The sequence below is a fragment of the Haliotis cracherodii genome, unplaced genomic scaffold, assembly GCF_022045235.1.
Source record: "Haliotis cracherodii isolate W230 unplaced genomic scaffold, xgHalCrac1.p SCAF_1, whole genome shotgun sequence".
Taxonomy (NCBI): domain Eukaryota; kingdom Metazoa; phylum Mollusca; class Gastropoda; order Lepetellida; family Haliotidae; genus Haliotis; species Haliotis cracherodii.
The window spans coordinates 24,623,474-24,647,944 of record NW_027266264.1 but is presented as its reverse complement, the minus strand read 5'-3'; the positions used below and the strand labels follow the sequence as shown (position 1 = coordinate 24,647,944).

Sequence of the window (24,471 nt, the reverse complement as noted above, 5' to 3'; positions counted from 1 at the left end):
TTATCACAGATCGACTGGTAAAGAAACTCAGTTCAAATGTCCATGAAACTATTAAAACCTTTTTCGAAAATAGTTACATGTCAACTACAACCCTTCTACACTGCTGTGTCTTCTAGTACATTTGTAACGTACAAGACAAAACGGAGTGTCATGTATACCTTCGGATAAACAGTAGACTACGTTTATAATGAACACCCTTATAACTAGCTGATTGATATAACAAACTGTCTTTGGGTCCTGTTGGGGTGGTTGGGTAGCCTAGTGGTTAAAGCGTTCGCTCATCACACCGAAGACCCTGGTTCGATTCCCGACATGGGTACAATGAATGAAGGCCATTTCTGGTGTCCCCCGCCATGATATTGCTGGAATATTTCTAAAAGCGGCGTAAAACCATACCTGCTCACTCACTATGGGTCCTGTCCATTTGCTGTATATATGCTGGTTATATGTTTATAATGAACTACGGTTATAACATAAGGAAGATTAATTTTTATTAATTTTGTTGTCCTTACATGGACATATATATGCTCTCTGCCTCATGGCATCCATTCACCTGATGAAGGAGTAAGCATATACTCTGAAACGTTGTGTTCCTCATAATAAAGCAGTTGACATCCATAAATTCTCTTCCTTATGTGTATCCCTTCTAAATGTCTTTCAAAGACCTGATAAGGGTATAACAAATTAAAATTAGTGGTCTCTTTGAGTTCGTTATAACCGTAGTTTACTGTGTATGAAGATTACTAACAGAGTGGTTTCAATGTTGGTCAGGTGCGCTTATTTGATCAGGGTGCTTCATATGGCGAATATGGTATGTCACAATAACTATAACACACTTTTCACTGACAGGAAAATACCAATGGAGGCAGACTTGACATGGATTTGGACTTCGTTTAAAAAGATAAAAAGAATTTGAAATTCAAGTCAATCCTGTCTTCAGCCATATTATATGTTAAATATAGAATTATTCCAAAATACAATACATATTCAACAAATATTGCAGTTTAATGGAGCATCAGTTTCTGATTTGCAACAATCACCATTGATGGTCCGCTGGTTTCAAACTGGCGACTACACTTCGAAACATATTTAGACATATTCTTGATCATAAAAACTTAAACTGATAAGAAGAACATTCTGGAATGGCTTATAGATGGTCTAGATTGTATGGATATAATCATAAAACCCATAACTGTCGTTCGGAATACCCCTTGTTAAATATTTCGTGGTTGCATGATTAGAAAACACATTCCGACAGTCACTTCCATGATTTGGTAAGCGACGCTCTGATTGGTTGGATGAAGGGTCATTCTGACGTGACCCGTAATGGGATGTCCTCAGATCTTTGTTGAGCAATAGCGAGAACTAAGATCTGATTTTAATGAGATTACACTCCAGTTACACCGAACTCACTCTGTGAACCTTCAACATCAATAAGGCTTAAAAAAATATAAGAATTGGTTCTCAGGCAATGACTTTTGAAAATATAGTGCGGGCGGATGGTGTTTTTTTGTTGTTGCTTGTTCAAACTAGTAACCAAATAAACAGATGTGTACCATTAACCTGGGAAAGGACCTCCCTACATAAACGAGCATACAAACTCCGATTACGAACATGACCATAACACGAGATACACAGTAAAGCAGTGCGCATGTAAGGGGAAGTAACTGTGTGATATATTGGATCGCATTGTTTTTAAGTATTAGGATTATTTTATTTTTTTGGAAAGTGGAAATAAAAACGAAACATGCAGCAGACTTAATGATGATGTGGGCGGTGCCTGAGAACCAAGGCTATTATTTTTTTCAGCCTAATGTAAGCAAAGTCAAAAAGGACATCGAAACTGGTAAGGGGGATTTTAACTTTTATCTGACAACATTACAGTCCACCCAATGTGGTGTTAACAAATTCATCTTTAGATGATCTGGAAAAGATGATCTGATGAAATGACTGTGCCAGCACACCTCAGTGCTGTTAAACATAAGTACCAGGATAAGCATGATGCTGAACAACACCCATCCTCTACACGTCTTCAACTGTATTTACAATCACCACCTCTTCCGCCACCACAATGTTGTCTGTGTCAATGTCCGCCCCCTGCGTTACACATTCAGCACTTTGGATGTACACGTGAAAACTTTGTTGAGACCCGCCTCCAGCAACACCCTCAGCGTCTGGCTCCAGCGTCACTCCGTTTTCGATGCCCTGTGACTTGTAATGGGCAGCAGCATTACCAGCATACCCATCTCGCCCCTCATCAACACTGTCCTCCTCATCCCCACCACCGGACACAACTGGCACAGATATAATCTCGTCTGGTGCAATGATTCCACTCCAGTCAACAGGCACTGAATGTCTGATCCTGTCCATGGACTTCCTGCTCTTGCTCAAGATGATAGGACGGACAACAGGCTTGGACTTGGTTTTCACTATGGCTTTCCGTCGCTTCTTGATTGGAGGACTTGCTTCAGTATTCAAAGCAACAGGTTTTTTCTTTGCACGCCTCCTCTTCTGTTTACCCTCATGTTTCATATCATCCACTATTTTGTCAAACCTGAGCATTCCCGGGTTCCTGTCTGGCAGAGGGAAGACTCCCATCAGTCGGAACATATGCTCGAAGTGGGAGACAGACAGACCTGAGTAGATCCGACTCAGGATCTTACAAGCATCAGAACTGGTGAACTTGATGTCCGGATTTTTGTCTTCAAACTGTTTCTGCTCCATTTCATACGATTGTGACACGCCATACAGACAGCCAGTGGATCTGAGTGTCACTGGGTCCTTACTCGGTCCCCGGTGTAGCGGTAGGGGGAAGAACATGACATTGTGACTCTCACTCCACAGCCACAGAAGCAGGGGAATACACATCCGTCGGCTGTTGTAGAACAGGATGTGCTTCTTTGACTTGGGCCCAACTTTCACAAACTGGCTGAAGTGAGATTCAAAGTATTCTTTGAGAATTTGTGAGGTGCACTCTCCCGTAGGGGAATACTTTACCACAGCACCATGTTGAATTTTACTAACTGTTTTACGACTTGGGTTATCGCTGTTTGAGGCAAATACAAAACAGGGTGGAATTTTTTTCCCACTGGCACTTGCACAACCGAGGAAGGTGATTCTTGCATCATCTTTGCACACAACAGCAATGTCAGCATTCTCGTCCGTCACATTCCGACAGATCATCTTTAGTGACGACTCCTCTGTTCTAACACAAATCTCATCCAGACTTAAAACACGTTTTGGCGCATCTTCTAAACCATAGTCTTCAATAACCTCAGCAAGCTTCTTGTAATAACCATACCCTATCTCCTGTAACTTGGAATTGGAAAATTTCTGAGTCTGTGTGTTTGGGAATCTGTCCATGAGTTTGTAGTACCATCTCAAGCTTAGTATTTTCCCATCGGTGAACCCACGGCGCTCTAACTGCGCTGCTAGCTCTCCGGCCATCTGCCGAACTTTGTTTCTCGATAATGGATGCCCAATATCAGCGAACAGTTTGACATAGTTGGCAATGCCAGCCTCCTCCTCCGCTGTGAAGATTGTTGGGGGTCCAGACGTTGTGACGTCTGCTGATATCCGACCCAGGACTCGGTCTCTGAGAGTGCTCTGAGGCACCTTGAACTTCTTGGATGCAGCATACACAGCCATACCATCCTCCACGACAGCAGCGTACGCAGCCTTCAGTGTTCCTATGTCATAGCTGCTCCGATAAGATTGGCCCTTCTTGCGTCCTCCCTGTAACCAAACAACATTGTTTCAGTGTGTATGTAAACACATCATTACTGATTGTTCTTCCAGCTAGAACCTGTGGAGATCCCCTGTCAGAATAGGTCACTTGACTGAGAGACAACTAACCACAATTTCACAAAACAACATGCTGAACTTGTCTGCAACTCACTCGGTGTTTCTTTTCTTCTCTCGTGCTGACCAGCTCCTGTTCATCGTCCTTGTCCTCCTTGTCGCTGTCGGCCTCCTCCTCACTCGATGAAGTCTCGGACAGACTGGACAGGTCCTCCTCCTCCTCCTCCTCTTCATCATCTATGCTGCTAGAATGCTGCAAATACAGTTTTTAGACACTCAGACTTATAGTGAAAGATAATGATATTCAAAGGTGTTTATTAAACATCTTTATCATTGATTCCCCAAATGTCTTTACATCAACATCAAAGAGGAAAAAGTTATATCATCACTACCTTTATGGCAAAATACGAATATAAGAATCGGAGACACTCCGGTATACTATAAACAGTATTCGGGAAAAGGCATTAATCTTGTTAATGATTTGATAGACGAGAACGGAAATTTTCTAGATCTTTTAGACCTAAAACATGTATATGACCGTAAAACAATTTTCTGGAATATTCTAGTCTTATCCAAGCAATAAAACAATATCTGAAGCGTAAGAGTATAGCCCTAACATCTGCCCTTAATACCATATTTCCTTGAAAACGTAGTGGGGAGGGGGATGATATATTAAATAAAGTATCCAACAATATGATATCCCATAAATACATTCAATGATGGGAACTAGATCTTGGCCTTAAAAAAAAGATTGGCAAACGATAAATCATAGCCCCCCACAGATATAATGTGTCCTCAAAATAAAATGGTTCCAATACAGTATTATTCATAGAATTATACCAACAAACGAGTTACTGTACAAAAATGGAATATAAAGAATCATTTCTTTGCAATTTTTGTAAACGAGAAAATCAAACCTTAGTGCACATGTTCTTTGAGTGCAAAATTGTAAAACATATCTGGAACAACCTTACAAAATGGATCAAAGACAAAAGTGGAATAGAACTAGAATTTCAAAATTGACAATTTTATTAGGATATCAACAAAAGCGAAATGATGTATTAAATCATATTATAATTGTAACAAAGCAAAACATATTCATATCAAACATTTCTGACTCCATACAAAATTTCCCACACATCAAACAAGAAATAATCGATTCATATTACATCGACAGAAATATATCATATTCACAATGTAAATACACACAGTTCATGACATTTTGGTCTCTCTGCCACCACCTATTCGTGTAAAGCCACGAACTTGCACAATCCAACAATATGACACTGGAATAGTTTTTGTTTGTTATCATCTATAGATATACTTTATAACTTGTATGTATTTAAGCTTGCATGTGAACTATATTCTGTAAATATTGTTTGCGTACTCCAAAAAGATATAAAATCATTAAAAAAAAACATCATTGATTCCCCAAATGTCTTTACATCAACATAATTGATTCCCCAAATGTCTTTACATCAACATCATTGATTCCCCAAATGTCTTTACATCAACATTATTGATTCCCCAAGTGTCTTTACATCAACATCATTGATTCCCCAAATGTCTTTACATCAACATCATTGATTCCCCAAATGTCTTTACATCAACATTATTGATTCCCCAAATGTCTTTACATCAACATCATTTATTCCCCAAATGTCTTTACATCAACATAATTTATTCCCCTAATGTCTTAACATCAACATCATTGATTCCCCAAATGTCTTAACATCAACATCATTGACTCCCCAAATGTCTTTACATCAACATCATTTATTCCCCAAATGTCTTTACATCAACATCATTTATTCCCCAAATGTCTTTACATCAACATCATTGATTCCTCAAATGTCTTTACATCAACATTATTGATTCCCCAAGTGTCTTTACATCAACATCATTTATTCCCCAAATGTCTTTACATCAACATCATTGACTCCTCAAATGTCTTTACATCAACATCATTTATTTCCCAAATGTCTTTACATCAACATCATTTATTTCCCAAATGTCTTACATCAACATAGGATGTTTTACACACACCCTCATTTGTTGAAGCATGCCAACCCTCACCCATAAAGATCCGGGTTAGAATTGGTCTCCAGCATCCATGTTGTAAGAGGCAACTAACATGACCACATGGTCACACTTGGTTGATGCATGTCATCACACCCTATTGTGTTGATCGATGTTCATGATGTCGATCATGGGATTGTGTGGTCCAGACTCTATTATTTACAGACTGTTGTCATATAGCTGCAATATTGCTAAGTGCAGCATTAAACAACAAACAAACAAACAAATTAAGGATGCCACCAATAGTGACATGAGTTTCATATAAACACAGAACTCTACAAGCTGTGCATTGCCATAACATCTTCCCTACTGCAGGCCTGTGTCTCCAAATCACTGTAATGTAATATCTAAATCATTCATAGGATACATGAATATGTGGTGCAATAATATTTTTGAGAGTATAGACTGATGTTCTCTGTAATACTCCAGTCCTACAACAGCTGTGCGAGTATAGACTGATGTTCTCTGTAATACTCCAGTCCTACAACAGCTGTGAGAGTATAGACCGATGTTCTCTGTAATACTCCAGTCCTACAACAGCTGTGAGAGTATAGACCGATGTTCTCTGTAATACTCCAGTCCTACAACAGCTGAGAGTATAGACCGATGTTCTCTGTAATACTCCAGTCCTACAACAGCTGTGAGAGTATAGACCGATGTTCTCTGTAATACTCCAGTCCTACAACAGGTGAGAGTATAGACTGATGTTCTCTGTAATACTCCAGTCCTACAACAGCTGTGAGAGTATAGACCGATGTTCTCTGTAATACTCCAGTCCTACAACAGCTGAGAGTATAGACTGATGTTCTCTGTAATACTCCAGTCCTACAACAGCTGTGAGAGTATAGACCGATGTTCTCTGTAATACTCCAGTCCTACAACAGCTGAGAGTATAGACTGATGTTCTCTGTAATACTCCAGTCCTACAACAGCTGTGAGAGTATAGACTGATGTTCTCTGTAATACTCCAGTCCTACAACAGCTGTGAGAGTATAGACCGATGTTCTCTGTAATACTCCAGTCCTACAACAGCTGTGAGAGTATAGACTGATGTTCTCTGTAATACTCCAGTCCTACAACAGCTGTGAGAGTATAGACTGATGTTCTCTGTAATACTCCAGTCCTACAACAGCTGTGAGAGTATAGACTGATGTTCTCTGTAATACTCCAGTCCTACAACAGCTGTGAGAGTATAGACTGATGTTCTCTGTAATACTCCAGTCCTACAACAGCTGTGAGAGTATAGACCGATGTTCTCTGTAATACTCCAGTCCTACAACAGCTGTGAGAGTATAGACCGATGTTCTCTGTAATACTCCAGTCCTACAACAGCTGTGAGAGTATAGACTGATGTTCTCTGTAATACTCCAGTCCTTCAACAGCTGCGAGAGGGCTTCATACTCTGCACCCATGTGGGGAATCAAACCCGGACCTATTGCCAACACTTTAACTACTCTGCTACACCACTGACTGCCCCTCCTCACTTGATGCGTTTGCAATGTCTCAATAATTTGATAATTATCAAATCTACATCAGACATTTCCTGTTTGAAAGTAGTGGGATGTAGTGTAATATTAGTGAACAATAAAAGTTATCATGAATATTGTTGGGATACTTTTACAAAATTGTGTGCTCTGTCTTCACTACAAAAAAAAGTCACCAAAAATATTCATGATCCCTAACTTTTTTTGTTCAGTATACTTTAAACAAAAGTAGTGGGATATACTGGGATTATTACTTTTAAAAAAAAGGTACTTGTTAAGGTGTATTCTACCATGAATTTGGCATTTACTCGATTCTGATTGGTCAATCAGAGGCTATTAAATCACAATAAACCCCCTCTGATTGAAACAGCTGGTTTGACGGCAGCATCACTGCGGAAGCTAATATTCATAAAATAGTACTATTTTCAGTCATTATCAGTAGGCATATTTAAATAATTATATCTACAATTACAGGTTAAAAAATGCACAGATGCGGTTACAACAATATTCAAAAGCTGTGTGGCAATACATTTCGTGCAGAAAAACACGACAGGGACATAGCATGGGAATAACTCGTAATAGCCAGTGGTGGCATTATAGTGGAGCCTGGACATTCCAGGTTCGTTCGTCAATGGTTGAAACTGGACTTTTATAGTCAGTTAATTCCCTTGCCTCTGGAAGATGTAACCATACTGGGTCCAAGTAGTGGTGAACCTGTGTTCACCAAGATCTGAACATAAACTGCAATTAATCCTGATGAACTTTACAAACCTAAGTCCTATTTGCTTGGAAGGGAAGCATGACACAGGCAGTAACAGACACCCAACATGGACATGTTATGAGTGATGGCTGTCAACTTGTACATATATATGATGAGCGATGGCTGGATACTTGTTCAGGTTGTAGGGGAGCATCCCAACAAGCAACTGAGTGAACTGTCATGGTCAAATTGCTTGCACTTAACGTAGATCATTTATAACAGTCTTCTGATTGGCAGGCTTGCTTGTATGTCAGAAGAGTTATGTTCTTTGACTGTTAATTTCAAGTTCATGAGCAAGAGGAATTCTGTGCTAAGTTGGTGATAAGAATATCAAGATGTTGTTTGCTTGTTGTATAAATCCACACTCATCAATATTCCAGCTATATGACAGCAGCCCGTAAATAATCGAGTCTGGATCAGACAATTCCATGACTGACATCATAAGCATTGATTTTTGCAATTGGGTTCAATGAGATGCATCAACCAAGTCAGCGAGCCTGACCACCCGATCCCATTAGCCGCCTCTTACAACAAGCATGGGTTGCTGCAGACCAGTTCTAACTCCGATCTTCATGGGGGTCATGATAAGAGAGATGGAGAGGTTTAGGTGACAGATGTGTCCAGGCGAGTTTTTCAAAACAGAATGGAGATACATGTACACACTGGATACTCGAGGAAGAATGCTGAAGAACACCCTTATGTGACATAACAATGCTGACAGCCTGAAATGTTTATGTATGACAGATATATATTTTTCTAGAATTTGATTGCCCATAATTAAGTCTGCATATAACACACGAGTGCGTATTGTACGCAAATAAATAAATCTTGTGAACATTGATCAATCGGGGGGGGGGCTAATTGGGATTGTTCACTAGCCAATATATTAGCAAATACCGCTGTGGGCGCTTATTAGAACGGGGCGCTTATTACGTCGAATACGGTATGTCACATATCTACCGCCTTGTGTCCTGTTTCCATTCAGTGTCCATGTAAATCAGCCAGATTAACCAGAAAGTTTTATCTATTTTTTCACATGGAAACTTCAGCCCCACAGTACTTCATTTGTAATTATATTCCATTGGAAGTTTCACTGTTTCATACAACCTAGAGCTCCAGATCAGCTTTTGGTGTTGTGGGTATTTTACCCATGCATTTTAAAATCATTGGGTATCAGTAATTCTATCTGTGTATTCAAATTTCTGTTACCCACTAGTTTTTACACATGTGGGTATTTAAGTTAAATATTTAAAAACACTATTCATCTAGTCCCTGCAAACTGGTGTCGTGGGGGTTCGAGAGCTTTATAGGACTCAAAAATACCACGATACTTCCACAAGAAAGTGTGATGGCAAATGATCATGATGTAATTGTCAGCGTGGAGTTTGGCAAGGTTGATGGAATGCCTGTTTATAATTTCAAAATAAGTTGCTAATTTGCTAATCGAATACGCAGGGTTACTTCACAATATTTTGATGATACGCACAAGTTTTATTTTTGTAGTGTATCTGTAATGTTCGTTGCGTATTTGATATGCTTGGATTTTATTTTACTGTCTATTTCTGCATTTCTGATGCGTATTTTGCTCAGATACGCAGCTTATCTGGAGCTCTGCAACCCGTCCTGATAACCAGCAATGTCATTCCTAATTCATGTTGAAAAGCCACACAAACATACACTCGATCTTCAGCCATATCACCAAAGGCTTCGCTGCACCTAAATCTGTTTGTGTTTACAAGATGCCATTTCAGTGATTCACTGATGTTGACAAATAAAACTAAATAACTCTGGTTTCATTGATAAAAAAGTCAACTGAGATACATATTTAATCCACAAGTAACTTAAAATTAATTGAGAAAACAATCATCTTTATATCATTGTCCCCAAATTATGACCCAAGGATTGTCTGTATATCAGGTCGTGGAGTCACACAACACAGATGACATTCTCCTTACCTCATCAGCTTGCTGACATGGTTAACCTCTTTAGTCATGTGGACAACATGGACAAGGTGTCCAAACTTGGATCTGAAGAGTTTGAATCCCATTGTGGGATTCAGAATTTTATGTCCACTACACTTATGTGAGTCATGACTTAAGGCTTTACTCCCACCTCAAGCTGACACGACATGATACGTCACAGAGAGACTGTTGAAATCAGTGTTACCCAACCTCATTCACTTTCTCCCATTGTTGTCATGTAGATCTAGATCTAATACATTTGTGAATGAAGAGTGTTTGAGGAATAATTTTTTTTAAATTTCAATAGATCTACAACTTTTCACCTACCTTCCCATTTTGCTTTTTCAAAGTGATGAAAACAGTACAGTGTTATTAGCGTGTAGTTATCAAGCATCATTCTTCAAATGTGATATGTGACAACCTAGTATCTGAGTATCAGGCTGCCTGTTCAAATGATATCACTTCTACTTACAACTTGAGGTGGTATCGCGTCTCCTGTTGTCTTCTTCGGTACTGCCTGAAACACACAAAGCCATAATTATGTTTTCTCCACGATATTCGTCAATATTAGTTAATTAGTTAGTAAATTTATATCATACTGACATGAGATAGATCTAGATCTAGGCCTACTTCCTAAACTGTCAAACATCATAATGAAGTGCGTGAAAGTACCTTCTTTCCCCTCATATTCAGATGCTGTAATATCTAAGTATGTATGTTATCAGACATACTCTCAGATAACTGATAATACAATGATTTGTTTCAAGCACATCGAAAACTGGAGACGCGACCACGAAAATGGGTGACTTGAGCAGGATGGATTGCCTAAATCACGTGATTTCGAGTTACGTCCCTTTGAGTGACTAGACTTACTTCTAGTCTTGAACCTAGTAATTCCAGATAGTCATGATTGTAGACCATGTCGTACTATGTCAGCGTACTATGAAAGCGTTCTATTTTTCAGCGGAAATAAGCTACGACAAATTTGCATCGATACGGCTACTTTTACGACATAGTATTATAATTTCAAAGGACAACGCCCATTGCTGTGGGATAATGGTAAATGGGGCCCTTGTTGACAAAACGTAATCTGTCTTACAGACCCTGATACATATATATCAACTACAGCCCATGCAAGTCTATAATGTTTGGCAAGTCTAGATTACTGCAGTATCTGAAAATGAAGAGAATCACTGGGCTCCCTTTTTATTAGATTTTTATTAAGATAACTGAACAACTGGTTTTTTTCTGTACGATATGTTCATTTCAGAGACTATATGTTAGTCTAGACAAAACCTTGTACAAAGTCAACTTCGCCGCGGAGATCCGGAATGACAGTAGCAATCCAGGATCCGCTGATCGTGGGTTTGAGCTAGGGCTGAGACGGGTAACTCGGGTCCTCGGGTCGGGTGGGTACTGAGTAGGACCCGGGTACCCACAGGACTACCCGGACCAGTGGTTAGTAACGTGATATGTATTGTTTAATGTCAAAAATTATCTAAAACTCTATGGTTACACAATAAGTCACTAATATTCCCATTTCTTTCTGACAATGCACCTATTCCTTCTGACTTCCATATGTTTGAATAAAGATAAAACTTCATGCAGTACACTGACAGACAGACAGACAAATGTATTCGGTACTTCATGCCACCGGCCCATACTACAATGGAAATATACTGTATATATATTTGCGTGCTGAGTAGATTTAATAATGATTTACCTTTCAACACTGTGTTTCCGTTCGAATGTTCATGACTTGGAAGAGAAATTTATCTAAGCTTTTCATAATTTGTTCGTTTTCAGCTGACATAAGTCTTATAAAATTCTCAATAGTAAACTTCAGTGTATGCATGACCTTATCGTTTTACACGTGTATCTAAATACACTTTGCCAGGGCTACGATCACACTTTTCCAAATCGGAGAGTTTGTATCTATCTCTGAATATCTACAGCGGGAACCCGGGTGCGGTCGGGTAATAGGACGGCGGTTTCAGGGTAGTAAAGTTGGACTCGTCCCAGCCCTAGTTTGAGCCCATGTTTCGTGCGGGGCGGTCTGGTAGCCTTGTGGTTAAAGCGTTCGCTCGGCACGCAAAGGACCCGGGTTCGATTCCCGACATGGGTACAATGTGTGAAGCCCATTTCTGGTGTCCCCCGCCGTGATATTGCGGGAATATTGCTAAAAGCGGCGTAAAACCATACTCACTCACTCACTCTCATGTTTCGTGCATGTTATATGATCTATGGTTTGTCAGCACCAGTACCAGTGCTCGTGGGTTTCACCAAAGTTGTAAACGTCTAGAACATTCATAATAACTGAAATACTATTGAACGTGGGGTGAAACTAAACTCATTTGTGTACCGTAACTCCTTGATTAAGCGTTCTACATACCGTAAATCATTGAAAAGGCGCATGGTGTATAGAGGTTTTTAATGACTAGCTTACAAAAAATAATTGTTGAAGTGCATTGTATGTAGTCTCTGGTCATAACAAAACAGCAGTAAAAAAATGTATAGATGCAGTTATCATACTGCAGTGCACTAAACATCCAAACAATCCAAACAAAAACAAGTATTGATGTACTCACATTTATTTCTTTTTCGACCGACCTAAAGTAATTCGCTTGCAAGAATTTGTAAACAATAACATAAAAGATTGTGTCCCTGGTTGTGTAAATGTGAAAAGTTTGTGAAATGTAAATCTGTTCACCATTTACAAGTTAGCTTATGACAGTTTTTATATCACATGAATAGTCCATGCATTGGTCGTTATGCCCTAACGCTACAAATAAATACATGTATCACATACACGCGCGAACAAAACAAACCCATAAACACTTGACAAGTTGTCTCTTTTAATGTTGTTATAATGTTACACAAAACTTGTCCTTCTCTCCGAATTTAATTGGCGTGCTTGTATTATAGAAAAATATTGCTTTCTGTCCAAGATTCAAAGTGTCCGTAATGTGAAGGTTTGTGGGCTTGAATATTGCTGACAGCGACTTTAATTCACTCACTCATTCTTACTAAACTCAGTAATTATAGCTAGTGTATATGCTTGCTGTGTGAATAACCCGCGTGTAGCATGACTTGAGAAAACAATTACATACAATTAAAAAAGGGTTAATATATTGAATTAAATCATTTCCATTTATTTGTTGCTATTTTCTCAAGGGTTAGAAATTATTTTTATCTCACTTGACGCCAAACATGATCTGCTACAGATTTGCTTTCTACCTAATGGTAAAAATACGTGGTAGTCCACAAGGAAATGGCACAACTCCTTCCTAATTTTCACTATTCTCGAACTAGCGGACTTATGCTAATTTCGAACTGTTACACTATTTAGCCGAGCTACAGATACATGTAGCTGAGCATTTGCGTAAAATACCCCAAAAGTATTCAAAACCCAATTACTTTCAATTAACTTGCGTACAGAAACGCATGCATTAAATGAAAAACTCAAATGTATAAAAGCAGCATGCGTAAATACCCAGTGAAGCTTTTTCAGCACGATGGAGCTAATTTCCGAAACACAATTACAAGCGAAATTACTTTACGAGTCAAGTCTATAGTTTGAACCGTTATTATACATATAAAACATTTTTATTTTTTTTGAAATCTCAAAATGTTATCTCATTTTGGGAAAAACCCAATAGAGTGATGAATAGATGAGTGAAAAAATATTATTTATTCCTGATATCTATCACCTTTATCTTTTTAACTTGAAGTGAAACTGAATATGCGGCCCTTGAGTCTGTGTCATTGCGGCATCGACTCCTCTCCGCGGGACCTATTCCTCATTTAGCCGCATTCAGTTCTCACCTGAAAACACAGACTGCCCCTATCAAAAGTTGAGTGGTATAACCGTGGTCGAAATGATAATACTTTGATATATTGAATGTTCAAGACAGGTTAATTCAAGGAGATTAGAGCATTACTTCTATCTAAACAACATCGACTCGTCTCTCTGAGATGAAAGGGACCACCAGCTAACACACCTTGACAACAGGTCATCTGTCTCCAATGACAAATTATGCGCGTTTCGTGCTCTCTCCCTGACGTCATGTAAAGGCCGATAGTACTCCTAACAAGGCTTGTCGTGACCTGGGCAATGCACAGAGTTTAGTATGTATCGAATAGTGTGTTTACATACCAGCTTGTTTGTTACGAATGTTTTGTCGTGGTTCGCCTATCGAAAACGTAAACATGTTTCTATACAGTTGGTATGTAGCCATACGGGAAGCGCCCTGTACTAAATCTCTGTCGATAAATCACGATGTATGTGTATCATCACGTACTTGTGGATGTATTTGTATCATCTAGTATTTGTGGGCGAACATATATAAATGCCATACGCACAGGGTGCGGGACATCGCTGTATATACAATTATATATTGCGTGTTAGTCGAATACCAAGAGAGAAAATGTGCATCACTTAATCCCATATAGGTCGCTCCACGAGAAAAGTATTTAGAGATCCAGAGGTTGCCCCCCCCCCCCCCCCCCCCCCCCCCCCCAATGAAGAATGTTGCAGGCAGTACAATTGACTGAGAGAGGATTTCGATATTTTGGACCCCTCCCTTTTAAAAATACTGGATCCACCCTTGTATAGTCTAAATAACGCTGCCAGTTTACACCAAAACATGTATTAACTTGCACATTTTTGTGGAGATGTCTTTTCATGTTTGTTTTAAATAATACACTGTCTTTACGCTCTCAGTTTGATCTGTATAATTTCTTGATCCCTTCGAAACCGTTTTATGCATGAACTTTTTCTTTTCTTTTATTCATGTGAGAGAAAAAAATGTTGGAGAAAAAATATACACTTTAAAGTTGGATTTGACAACAACAAAAATACAAACATTATCAAAACGTTACTAGGCTGAAAAAAGTCGCCGAAGCTCTGCAAACATTTCAAATACATCACCATAAAATAACCATTTCTTGTTTGTTTCATTTTAGACAACATCAAATATGGGTGTAAACTTTCATTTGCCGTTTACTATGCACTGAACGTGATTCGACTGCAGCCAACAGCCAACATAGGTTTTAGTAGCTGTACGTTTTATATCATTGTGTCATGAAATCCCATGATATTAAATGTTGATCACAATGGCAAAATGCCACGTTATGTGTATTGTCTCCGCATAGATTGTCACAATCATGTTTACATTATATTTAATGATCAACTTACAAATGAAGTGAAACGGACCCTAACTTTGTCACATTTTCTCGTGTTGTGAAATAAATTACGAAATGCCATTTAAAGGCAAGGAATTTGCTATGGCGCAAAATTGAATGACGAATCCCGCCCATAAAGCCGGTTTGTGATGAACTGACTGGGAGTTTATCTGCTCGGAATGCCAGTGATTATCTCCCTTAGAATGGTTCTCTCGCGAACGTTCCCGATGATGGCGCAGGTGCCCGTCATAAACAAGAGTGCTTTCCTAAAAACTGGTTATAATAGAAGATTACTATTTCTAAAGTTTTGCAATCGCAACTTTATTACTGTGTTGTGCTCTGTTATCAGGATAAATAAATACAACAACATACAAAAGAAATATATCACCGGCAATAAAATGAGTAAACAAATAGGAATGTATTCTCACAGAGGCAGAAGAGCTGTATAGCTTTATATATAAACAATATAAACACAAAATGATAAGCTAAAACCAAACTTTGGTTGCACCTTTCTTCACATATATGTAAGGAAACATATATTAAAATGTTATTGACTTTACATCTCTAGAAAAAGCCGATAAGTGAAAATGAAAATACGAAGCACTGGAAGCAGTAATTAGAAAATACGATATGTATATGAAAATCGGTTTTAGTATTATAATATTATTTCACCAAATTAGCAGACTGTCGTAATAATGGTACAGACTAGGCAAGTATAAATTTGTGCAATTAATTTCAGATATATATGAAATATATTTGTGTTTGACGATATGTAAATTTTCATCGCAATCAATTAACATTCGCTAAACTTCTGGAAGCGTCTTACGCGAACTAACTAGGCGTAAGGGAAATAGTGTTGAGTCCTTCTGAGACCTTTCTAGATGGTGAACGAACTGAGGTGTTGTTTCGAGGGCTTTGGCTGAAGGACTATATATACACGCGACAATGGCTGGGAGGTCAGTTTATCAAGATCCTTACAGTCAGCCTTTTCAAAGGAACGAATCTCTACCGACAGGTTGGGAAATGTTATACGACAAAACAACAGGTTGGCCATATTTTGTGGATCACAACACGCATCAAACGACTTGGCAAGATCCAAGGATAAGGATGGTAAGTCTTCGATTCGGATTTTTTTTTTAGCTGATACAGATTTGTTGTACATTATCCAAGTAAGATACACCTGATGGTATCCACTAAATATTGGCTTAATTGTGAAAAAAAGGATTAATGAAATTACTTGATGTGACTGTAAACTGTCACTGTCAGCACTGGCGGAACGAGCTCAGAGCTGTCTTGAGTTTAAATAGCTTGGCCTAGTCCTTGTCAAAGTCGACCAAAGCTTCTCGTGTCTTCGGCCTGTTGATCATCGTTTACAAAACTTTGCTTTACAAATCAGCCCATCTGTTACAAAGGCTCAGATAGGTGAAAACCCTTTGATTTGTCATATTAGACAGTAAAATCTTTTTGCAGTCGGTAATCGATTATCTTCGTTCATTAATGGGTAATATACACCGGACTCATGGCTAATAATACTATCATATCATGATCTATATCAGGAAATTTTGTTCAGCATACATTTATTGGGTAAAATCTGTATTGAGCAAAGGATAATAATAACTACTTTCTTCTCTGCAAAATAATTGTTTTTGTCATATCAGCGACATGTTTGAAGTAATTCAGATGAGAGATGATTGATCCATCCCATGATCCGTGTGATCAGTTCAGTTCAGCACCAGTTTGTAATCATCTGACAGTGGACAAGCAGACACTTTTTTAGCCTGAATATGTACCTTTGCATTATTTTTTCAGTATGTTTAGTATTAATATGTCAACTTTATTAGGAAAGTGTATGGTAAAGACAAGTATTTGTAGACTTAGGCTTTGGAGTGGTTAGCTGGCTGCATACTAAGAATGAATTAAGTGATTATGTCTTGAATATGTCTCTAAGCTCAGTTGCCATTCTTATTTTGATAAACAGATTTAAATTAGTACTCACCCAGACCTGTTTGTTATATCAAACAGAACTATCAGTAATATCAAATAAATGTGACTGAGAAGGAATTGTGTGTACAATGACCATCTACATTTTTGTTGTTGTATCATTTACAGACTCAGTCAATGGGTTACCCACAACAAGATTATGGAATGGGGCGTGGTCATCAGCCAAGCTACTACCCTCAGGGGAAGACAGTGGAAATTCCTGTCCTTCATGAATCTTCTAGAGCATCACCTAATAGGCAGGTGCCTCATCATACCAGTACATGGCCAGGTCCACCTCAGCCACAGCCTCACCAGCCATACCCCCAGGGGCGTGCAACTCCCCCCTCCCAACAAAGCCATCCCACTCACATGCAACACGCCCAAGGGAGAAGTTCCCCTAGCATGAGGGAAATACCTGTTCAACATTTAACTATCAATGAAAATCGACCCCAGGTACAGCCAGCTCATGGACATGGTCAAGGATATCCACAGCCATCACAAGGGCACCCCCAACAGCCAATGCAGGGGCACCCCCAACAGCCAATGCAGGGCCACCCCCACCAACAGCCAATGCAAGGCCAGCCTCAGCCTGGGTATCCCCACCCACAGGGACACCAACCCCAGACTTACCCACAGCCCCAGGGATATCCTCCTCAGCATGTGAGAGATCAGGGGATACATCAGCCAAGTCCGCAACAAGCTCCACCCCGACGTGAGACTAACGAGCCAATTGTTATACCAATTCTCCATGAAAACTCAAAACCAGGAGCTCAAAACCAATCCAGTCAGCAAATGCCCCAGCCAAGAACCCAGCCTCATTTTTCAAGTGGTCCATCGTTGAATGAGCATGCTCAGAAGTCATTTAACCCCCAGCAACCAATGGGTGGTCAGCAGCAGCAAACCACGTCGGCTCCTCAACAGCAAAAGTCTGAGGAAGAAAAAGCTTTCGATATTATTAATGGTGTTGTGAATGATGTGAAAAATCTGGAAGCAAGTGTGAACGTGTTTCAGGGGAAGAAGACGGACAAGGGGTACAAATACTTAGAGGAGATGCTAACTCGGAGCCTCCTGAAACTTGACGGAGTGCAAGCTGGGGGTCAGGACAGGATCCGAGATTCACGAAGGCAGGCTGTCAAACTGATCAATGCCGCCTTGGACCTTCTTGAACTCAAGGCTTGTGCAAGTGAACAAAATGTTGAACACATTGACGATCAACGTTCGGGATACCAAGAACGTACAGGGGGAAATGGTAGTACTTACGAACAGTACAGCTCAATGCCTCCCCATTTGTCTGCAGGTGATGCTGAACAGTCACGTAGGGCTGAGGGCATCAATAATGAAACTCAGCCTAATGATTCTAATAATGAGAAGAAGCCGGGAGAGAAGGACCCCAGCCATGTGAGAGAGATGTTACTAGAGAGTGAAGTTTCTTGTTAAACTGTTCAACTGTTAGTGTTAAATTATAGATGCACAGTCTTCTAATGCCACTATTTTTTATGTAACTCTTGTATTTAACTTATTAATGATCTGTGTTAATGATGAATAAATATTTATTTATTGGAAGGTTACATTCTGTTACATATTAATTGTGTTAAACGTGTAGGAGGTGGTGCTCCTTACATAGTCGTCCTTGTAAGCATCCGATATGCTCTCTTCTATAAGATCTCCACGACCAGGATGTGCTTCAGGCATCTTCCCTCTCATTTTCATATGACAGAAGAGAATGTATTCTGTCCAGTGTTTGAAATAATTTTGGTTGGGTAGCCTAGTGGTTAAAGTGTTCGCTTGTCACACCGAAGACCCGGGTTTGATTTCCCGACATGGGTACAATGTCTGAAGCCCATTTGTGGTGTCCTCCGCCGTGATATTGCTGGAATATTGCTAAAAGTGGCGCAAAACCTCACTCACTCACTCCCAAATATTTTGGGCACAGACTGTATTACATATTTTGAAATTTGTCAGAAATAGAGCCAATGATCCACATGAATTCTCTTTCTTGTTTATAGATTTAAGATAAACAACAAAACTATAAGTTGATAATTCCCTGATGTATTAAAGTACAGCACCCATTGATCTGTTTGTCAGGGACAAGTCAACATGGTTAACTAGAATATAGCTCATCCTTTTGGCCAAAGGGAAATACATATGCATAATCAGTTCACCTCTGTGAAGTGTTGTCACTGGAGAGTTGCAATAAGCGTGATAAGAAATGACATGTTTGAAATATCCGTGGTGTGTTCCAGATGCTATGAGCAATATTTAATGGTGAAAAATGTATAGTTCTGTTCTGCAGACCAGATCTTTCTTAAGACATTTGTTCACCAGTTTCCATGTTGTTTGAGGTCAAGGACTCACTGTTTGTGGGATAAGTGTTCAAACAGGTTATGATTACATCTATTTGAGTCTTTATTGTAGAATATTTAACAAACATGATAAACATCATAACATGATCTCTATGGAACATTTTGTTTGGCTGTCTTCTGTTGAAGATCAAGGTGGACAGAAGTCAAACATTGTGTGAACCTCGGGTTATTCTTATTATTCAAACCCTGATAAGACATGGATTTATTGTAGACGCTTTCATAAGCATCCTCTTCATTCACATCAATTATCACATACTGTTTACGAGTTCCTTCACACATTGAAGTTTTTTTTAACCAAAATAATTAAGGTATGGGAAACAGTGTAGAGTTTAATATCGGGCATTATTGAGGATAATTCTGACTTTAGGATAGAGCACAGCGTTTGATATCATAATTATTAACATATGAAGGCAGTCTACTGTACAGTTACACACTTAGGCAGGCTAGGTTAAGAAAACCAACTTAGCTCAAGTTTTACATCATCAGATTTACGTGAACCTCTGTACTTGTGGTAGTCTTGTTTACTGTATAATGTTTTGAATAAGGACCGTATTGATGTAATAAGTGCCCCACTCTAATAAGCGCCCACAGCGATGTTTGCTAATATATTGGCAAATGAACAATCCCAATTAGCATCCCTTCCGATTGATCAATGTACACAAGACATTTATTCGTGTATAATATGCACTCGTGTGTTATATGCACCCTTAATTATGGGCAATTAAATTCTGGAAAAATATACCTGTCGTATATAAACAGTTCAGACCGTCAGCATAAACCAAGAAATTTATCTTTCAACTCTGTTTTTTTCACCAAAATAATATTCTAATATGAGCCCTCTTTCTAATTTTGAGAGCGCCATGGGCGCTTATTACGTCGAATACAGTACTTGAAATACGATGTCCTGTCAAACATAATATTGTCATGTTGTGACAAGTATTATCATAAGTAACGAATCTTGTTTATATGGACAATGATTGTTATCTTTGCATGAAACAATACCAAGTTCAAATGTAGCAAACCTGGAGTATGTCAACAAGTGGAAACAACACTGATACAATTCATTCAAGTGTCTTAACATGTTTAAGTAAAAATCAGTATTAAATGTGCTGTAACAACATTGTCAAGTTTCATGTCATTTTATTTAAATCCTGCTGTGCTGGATATTTGACAAGGCCAATGTTTTGTGTGTCTTCCTTTGTTGCATGTGTCATAATGTTACAGTGACGTGTCCTGTTTCGCATGTCTTCATGTATGTGTGGAATATTTATCCAAGTCCTGCTGTCATGTTTTAGTCACAACAGTTGGGCTGCTTTTATGATATGGCTTAGATATTTTATTAAAACTGAATTGACCCATTGAAAATGATAATTGATAGTATGTGAAAGATTTCTGTTTTTGCTCATTGAATATGTGAAAAACGTCCAGTTATACAATGCATAATTCAGATAATCTCCTTGTTAATGCTGTAATGGATCATTTTGTCTTAGCTTTCTTCTGAATGTCAGCCTGCTTATTGCTGAGTGGTTATTCAGAAAACCTGTATTTGCAGTGTGACGGCTTCAATTCAGTGTCAAGGCACAGTCTTAGATCTTCCTTTGGGGGCGGTGTTGTAGCCCAGAGGTTCAAGGTTCGGCTTGACCCAACAGTGGTTGGATGCCCAATGTGTGAAATCCATTCTTGTGGTCCCCAGCCTTGATATTATTGTCATTGAATACTATGGTATTGGTAATGCTGGTTGTGTTTAAGAATTTATTGTGAATGTACCAGATATGCTGAGCATTTGAGAGCAACTGACATCGCCTGAAAGATGGTTTGAAGAGGCCCAGTGACTACTCTGTTCTTGATTATGTTATCATGGAGTTCTCCATTACGTTTAGAACTTTATTTTCATTTCACTAGTCCACACAAAAGAGGTTTCATTTGAAGCCTCATTTGTAAAAGCGACAGTCCATGTGATGTTGCTTGTCCTTCTAAAAAGTTTGTTAAGCTCATTTTGAACCCTGACTCTGTAGATATTGTAAATCTACTCAGGACAACTTTAGGACCATAGTTGTAAGCTTAGATTACCAATAAAATGTATTTAACAGTCAACCATGTTGGACAGATTTGTTTTGAAGTAAACACAGTACTCATGGTACTTGGCCCTGTTTTTCAAAGTGATGTTTTGACTGATTACCTCGTCCATATTAAGATTCGGATGTTGCACCAGCAACTTCTCTGTGGAACATAGCCTTGTAAATCTGGAAACATCCTTGATTTTCCAGGGTGCTATGTCTACATGTTATTATGATAAATATCCTGGACCGATTTGTCACGAAAGCTCCAGCCCTTAATGACATACTCTTTCTCTCTTATCACTCACCTAACACCTGAAAAAATGCTGATGCTATGTTAGATGTTAACTCATGAACCTAACAGAGAACTTCTCTTGAATGTAATTTGAATAGATAGCTATACATAGCATTGTTTTATTTGAATTTATGCTACAACAAAGCTATTGAAGCTAATGTAGTCTGTCTCCCAGTGTCTGAACCGTATTATTTTCCCTTCCACCGAGCCCTTGCTGTAAAGCTATAGCCGTATATGAAGCAAGTCTAGATTTTCACAGGTTCAATTTAAATGGAGCTGCTTGTTTCAAATAAGTCCAGAGTATTTATCAAAATTAAACAGATATAATGGGTGATCGAGGATGATCAAGGAAGTGTTGGCATTGTGTTACAGGACTTTCATAGCAGATACTGAAAGGTGTTTTGAAATGTTAGCCTGAATTTTTAAAAAGGAATGCCTTTGTGTCCCGTCTTCCTCAAGGTATTTTACAGTGTTGTGTTTACCTCAGTGCTACAGTTAGCATCGACTACCCATGTTCATGGCTCATAGCCTTAGTGTGTGCAATATCATTGTTACAAGTGATGTTCCTTTACCATTGACACGATCTCAACTTTTGTACATGGTGACACAACTCTCTTAAACAACACATCTATCTTGCCTTCTGTCAGAGTTTGTATTTTACAGTAGAATAGTGTAAATTCAGAGGTTACAAAAGTATAAGTGATGATGGAAATTATTTGGTACACAACTTATCCTTCGGCTACACCTATGCATTTCTTGGATTTGTGTTTTTTGTTTTGGTTAATAGGTGGGAGGCAAAATTAATTAAATGTTATTTTTTTGTCAGGGTTTATATGAGTATTGCTTAACACTGAAAATCAGCAACCTTGCAGCTATTCTTGGTGGGTTAATGTGAAGATATTTCCTGAACAAAACTCTTTAATATAACTTTCCTAAAACAACAAAATGTTCAAAAGCCAGTACACCAATGTGTTATTTGTTTTACTCTTCAAAACTCGGGGTAGGCTTGTGAATAAAACAAGAAAGTACATTCACGGATAGTTCTGACTCTAGTTATAGCCATGTGTCCAGGCATATGATGTGGGATGTTCTGTGAGAGGCCTGTTGCCAGGATGGGGACGATGTAGACAGATGCAGCGTGATTGCCCAGGTGCTTCTGTGGTATGTGTTGTATGTGTGTGACAGCTATCCTAGTTCACAGTAGTGTTCCTTCTATAGACGTGGCTGTTGCTTTTTGCCTTACTAAACATTGTCATGAGCTAACAAGTGTGTCTTACGGTGTGTTCATGTCAGAGGTATGTGCCTAACTTCTGATAGGGATAATGCGATACTCTATTCGGCTATAAGACATAGTATCTTGGGGTAACTTGAGAGGAAACTGAATTGGTTTTTAGCAATATTCAACATGACATGTTCCAGACATGACACTTAGTCTTACCTGGACATTCTGAAATATCCCTATAAAAAATTGAGTAGTATTTAATACTGGAGGGAAAATACCTTGTCCATAATGAATGATTATCTCACACTGAACCATCCATTTTCAAATCATGTAGCACTTGCTGCAAAATGTTCACACTATTACATTTTAATTTCAGTTTTGGGTATGTGGAAATTGTTTTAGATGATTTTACACAGCATTTTATCTTTAGTAGTATTTCCTTAATTGAATAATAATTACCGTATTCGACGTAATAAGCGCCCACGGCTATATTTGCTAATATATTGGCAAGTGAACAATCCCAATTAGCATCCCTTCCGATTGATCAATGTACACAAGACTTATTTATTCGTGTATAATACGCACTCGTGTGTTTTATGCACCCTTAATTGTGGGCAATTATATTTAAACATTTCAGGCTGTCAGCATAAACCATGAAATTTACGATCTTTCAACTCTGTTTTTTTTTTCACCAAAATAATATTCTAATAAGAAACCCCTATTTCTAATTTTGAGGGCGCCCTGGGCGCTTGTTTGGTCGAATACGGTAAACGCTTTTATATCTTTGTATCTACTGCACGTGTATGATGGAGCTGTGAAGCACCAAACATGTACATGGTGTAGTACACAATATTCAACTATAATCAGCATGTAAACTTACTGTGTTGGTGCATGGCTAGTTATTGCAATATTTACGGTAGTCATCGACACAATGGAGTAAAGGGCATTGTCACAATAATAGAAGTTCTCAATTATGATTGTTTTATGACATAGTTGGACAGGCAGTAGTAGCCATGGTTACGTGTGGATATGTTATTTGCAACATGAAGCAATTAACCTTTCAATACCTGTATTTTATTACACATATACAGCACCTAATATGTACGAAATATTTTATCATAATCGGTATGTTTAATGATTGAATGTCATGGTGCATGGATTTTACGAATCCAGATTGTCAGTAACCAAATTTTGAAGAAAAAAAAAATGAAAGCTTTAGTTGATTTAGATTTGCTGTATTTGTTTCGGTCCTTGATTATGGACAGTGCTGCAATTTGTTGACCTG

The 24,471-nt window shown here is 38.6% G+C and overlaps 2 protein-coding genes across 2 annotated transcripts; one reads left to right on the top strand and one right to left on the bottom strand.

Moving 5' to 3' along the window:
• Positions 1-1,857: 1,857 nt before the first annotated feature.
• On the bottom strand, positions 1,858-10,907 carry LOC139462259 (uncharacterized). The gene is made up of 4 exons (XM_071243862.1): positions 10,758-10,907; positions 10,558-10,602; positions 3,899-4,054; positions 1,858-3,735 (listed from the first exon to the last, which is right to left on the bottom strand). The coding sequence occupies exons 1-4, from the start codon at positions 10,770-10,772 to the stop codon at positions 2,023-2,025; spliced, it is 1,929 nt and encodes a 642-aa protein (XP_071099963.1). The 5' UTR covers positions 10,773-10,907; the 3' UTR covers positions 1,858-2,022.
• A 5,238-nt stretch (positions 10,908-16,145) lies between these two features.
• On the top strand, positions 16,146-18,817 carry LOC139474889 (BAG family molecular chaperone regulator 3-like). Its single transcript, XM_071258086.1, has 2 exons — positions 16,146-16,379; positions 17,379-18,817. Exons 1-2 carry the CDS (start codon positions 16,215-16,217, stop codon positions 18,684-18,686), a joined length of 1,473 nt encoding a protein of 490 aa, XP_071114187.1. The 5' UTR covers positions 16,146-16,214; the 3' UTR covers positions 18,687-18,817.
• The last annotated feature ends 5,654 nt before the right edge of the window (positions 18,818-24,471 follow it).